Genomic DNA, 1,421 nt, shown 5'->3' with positions numbered 1-1,421 from the left:
ACACCTTTGGTAAACCATGAAAAGAATACAGGAAGGATCAGAGTGTTCTTCAGTGTACTTTATTCTTATTTCCAGTTGCTGATCTAATAGCACAGCGGTAAGGCATCTGCCTTGCACGTGGCCAACATGGCTGACCCGGGTTCGATTCCTCTGCCCCTCTCAGAGAGCCAGGCAAGCTACCGAGAGTAGCTCGCCCACACGGCAAAGCCTGGCAAGCTACCTGTGTCGTATTCAATACGCCAAAAACAGTAATGACAAGACTCACAATTTGTTGTGAGATGTTACTGGTGTTGTGAGATGTTACTGGTGCCCGCTCGAGCAAATGGATGAACAATGGGAGGACAGTGCTATACTTCCTATACTTGTTGTAATCAAAGAAATGTATGATCTTGGGAATACGTTTTTTTGTAATTCTAATGGATGATTTTACCTGCCAAGTTCCTGATAGAGATGTATAAAAGGCTGTGTGAAATAAAGATCAATGCTGCTGTTTCATGAGAACTCAGCCCTCTCAACCACTTGTATGCAGTTTCTTTGATCCTCACCTACTCTCTTGACCCGTTCGACTGTCGGCTGGTCAGGCACCTTTAGGTCTGCTAGATCTCAGGGCTGCTTCAGCATACAAACCACCAGCACACACGAACATTTACACAGAACCCTTTATTCATTTGTTGCTTTTCATTCACAGCTGTCACTGATTCAAACGCTGGCCGCAGAAGCAATCACACAAAAAAAGAAATCACAGAATCAGGAGGCAGCTCAGTGTGGACCCAATAGAGGTTCTGACTGAGGTCGGGGATGGGGTGGCGGGGAGGCTGGTCCGTGGGAATGAACCTATGTTTGTCAGCAGACCTGTCCAATCACGACAGCTCTTGGTTGGGGCTCATGGCCGGAGCAGACAGCCTTGCTCACCACTGCTCCACTTTCTTTTCCGTAACAAACTGTCCGTGAGGGCCATCGGCATCTGGGGGCAGGAGGGCCAGGTACACTGGGGTCACTGCTCCTTCTTCTGGGCTCTTGGGGGCCTTGGGCCCAGCCATGTCGGTTCTCACCCACCCTGGGCAGCAGGCATTCAGGAGGATGCCGGCCCCTTTCCTCTGCTCCGTCAGCTCCCTGGCCTGGATTCTGGACAGCACCGTGACGCCGATCTTGGTGACGCCGTAGGCGGTGTTGGGCCAGCCCTCCTTCTGGTGAGTCCCGTTCTTCGTGTCTTCCACGAACTTGTTCATGAGCGCCACCAGCTCTTCCTCCGTGATGGTGTTGCTTCGGAACTTCTGCTGCAGCTCTGGGCTGCAGCTCTTGAGCGCTCGGAGGCTCACCATGCTGGACACATTCACCACCCTGCCTGAAAAGACAGTGTCCATGGGAACAGGGGTCACCGGGATCTGAAGGGCTAGGAAATGCCCATTTGGGTGAGACAT

General features: G+C 51.8%; 1 protein-coding gene across 1 annotated transcript; it reads right to left on the bottom strand.

Moving 5' to 3' along the window:
* Positions 1-664: 664 nt before the first annotated feature.
* LOC130028786 (carbonyl reductase [NADPH] 1-like) lies at positions 665-1,421 on the bottom strand. The gene has a single exon (XM_056119634.1). It carries the CDS (start codon positions 1,419-1,421, stop codon positions 909-911), a length of 513 nt encoding a protein of 170 aa, XP_055975609.1. The 3' UTR covers positions 665-908.

Source organism: Sorex fumeus, unplaced genomic scaffold (assembly GCF_029834395.1).
Source record: "Sorex fumeus unplaced genomic scaffold, SorFum_2.1 ptg000041l, whole genome shotgun sequence".
NCBI classification, from domain to species: domain Eukaryota; kingdom Metazoa; phylum Chordata; class Mammalia; order Eulipotyphla; family Soricidae; genus Sorex; species Sorex fumeus.
Note: the sequence above shows the minus strand (reverse complement) of the source record. Positions and strands in the feature narration are given on the sequence as shown.

What these genes read in the sequence shown, in the direction of transcription:
- LOC130028786 (XM_056119634.1), bottom strand. Translation starts at nt 1,421, where the DNA reads ATGTCTCACCCAAATGGGCATTTCCTAGCCCTTCAGATCCCGGTGACC.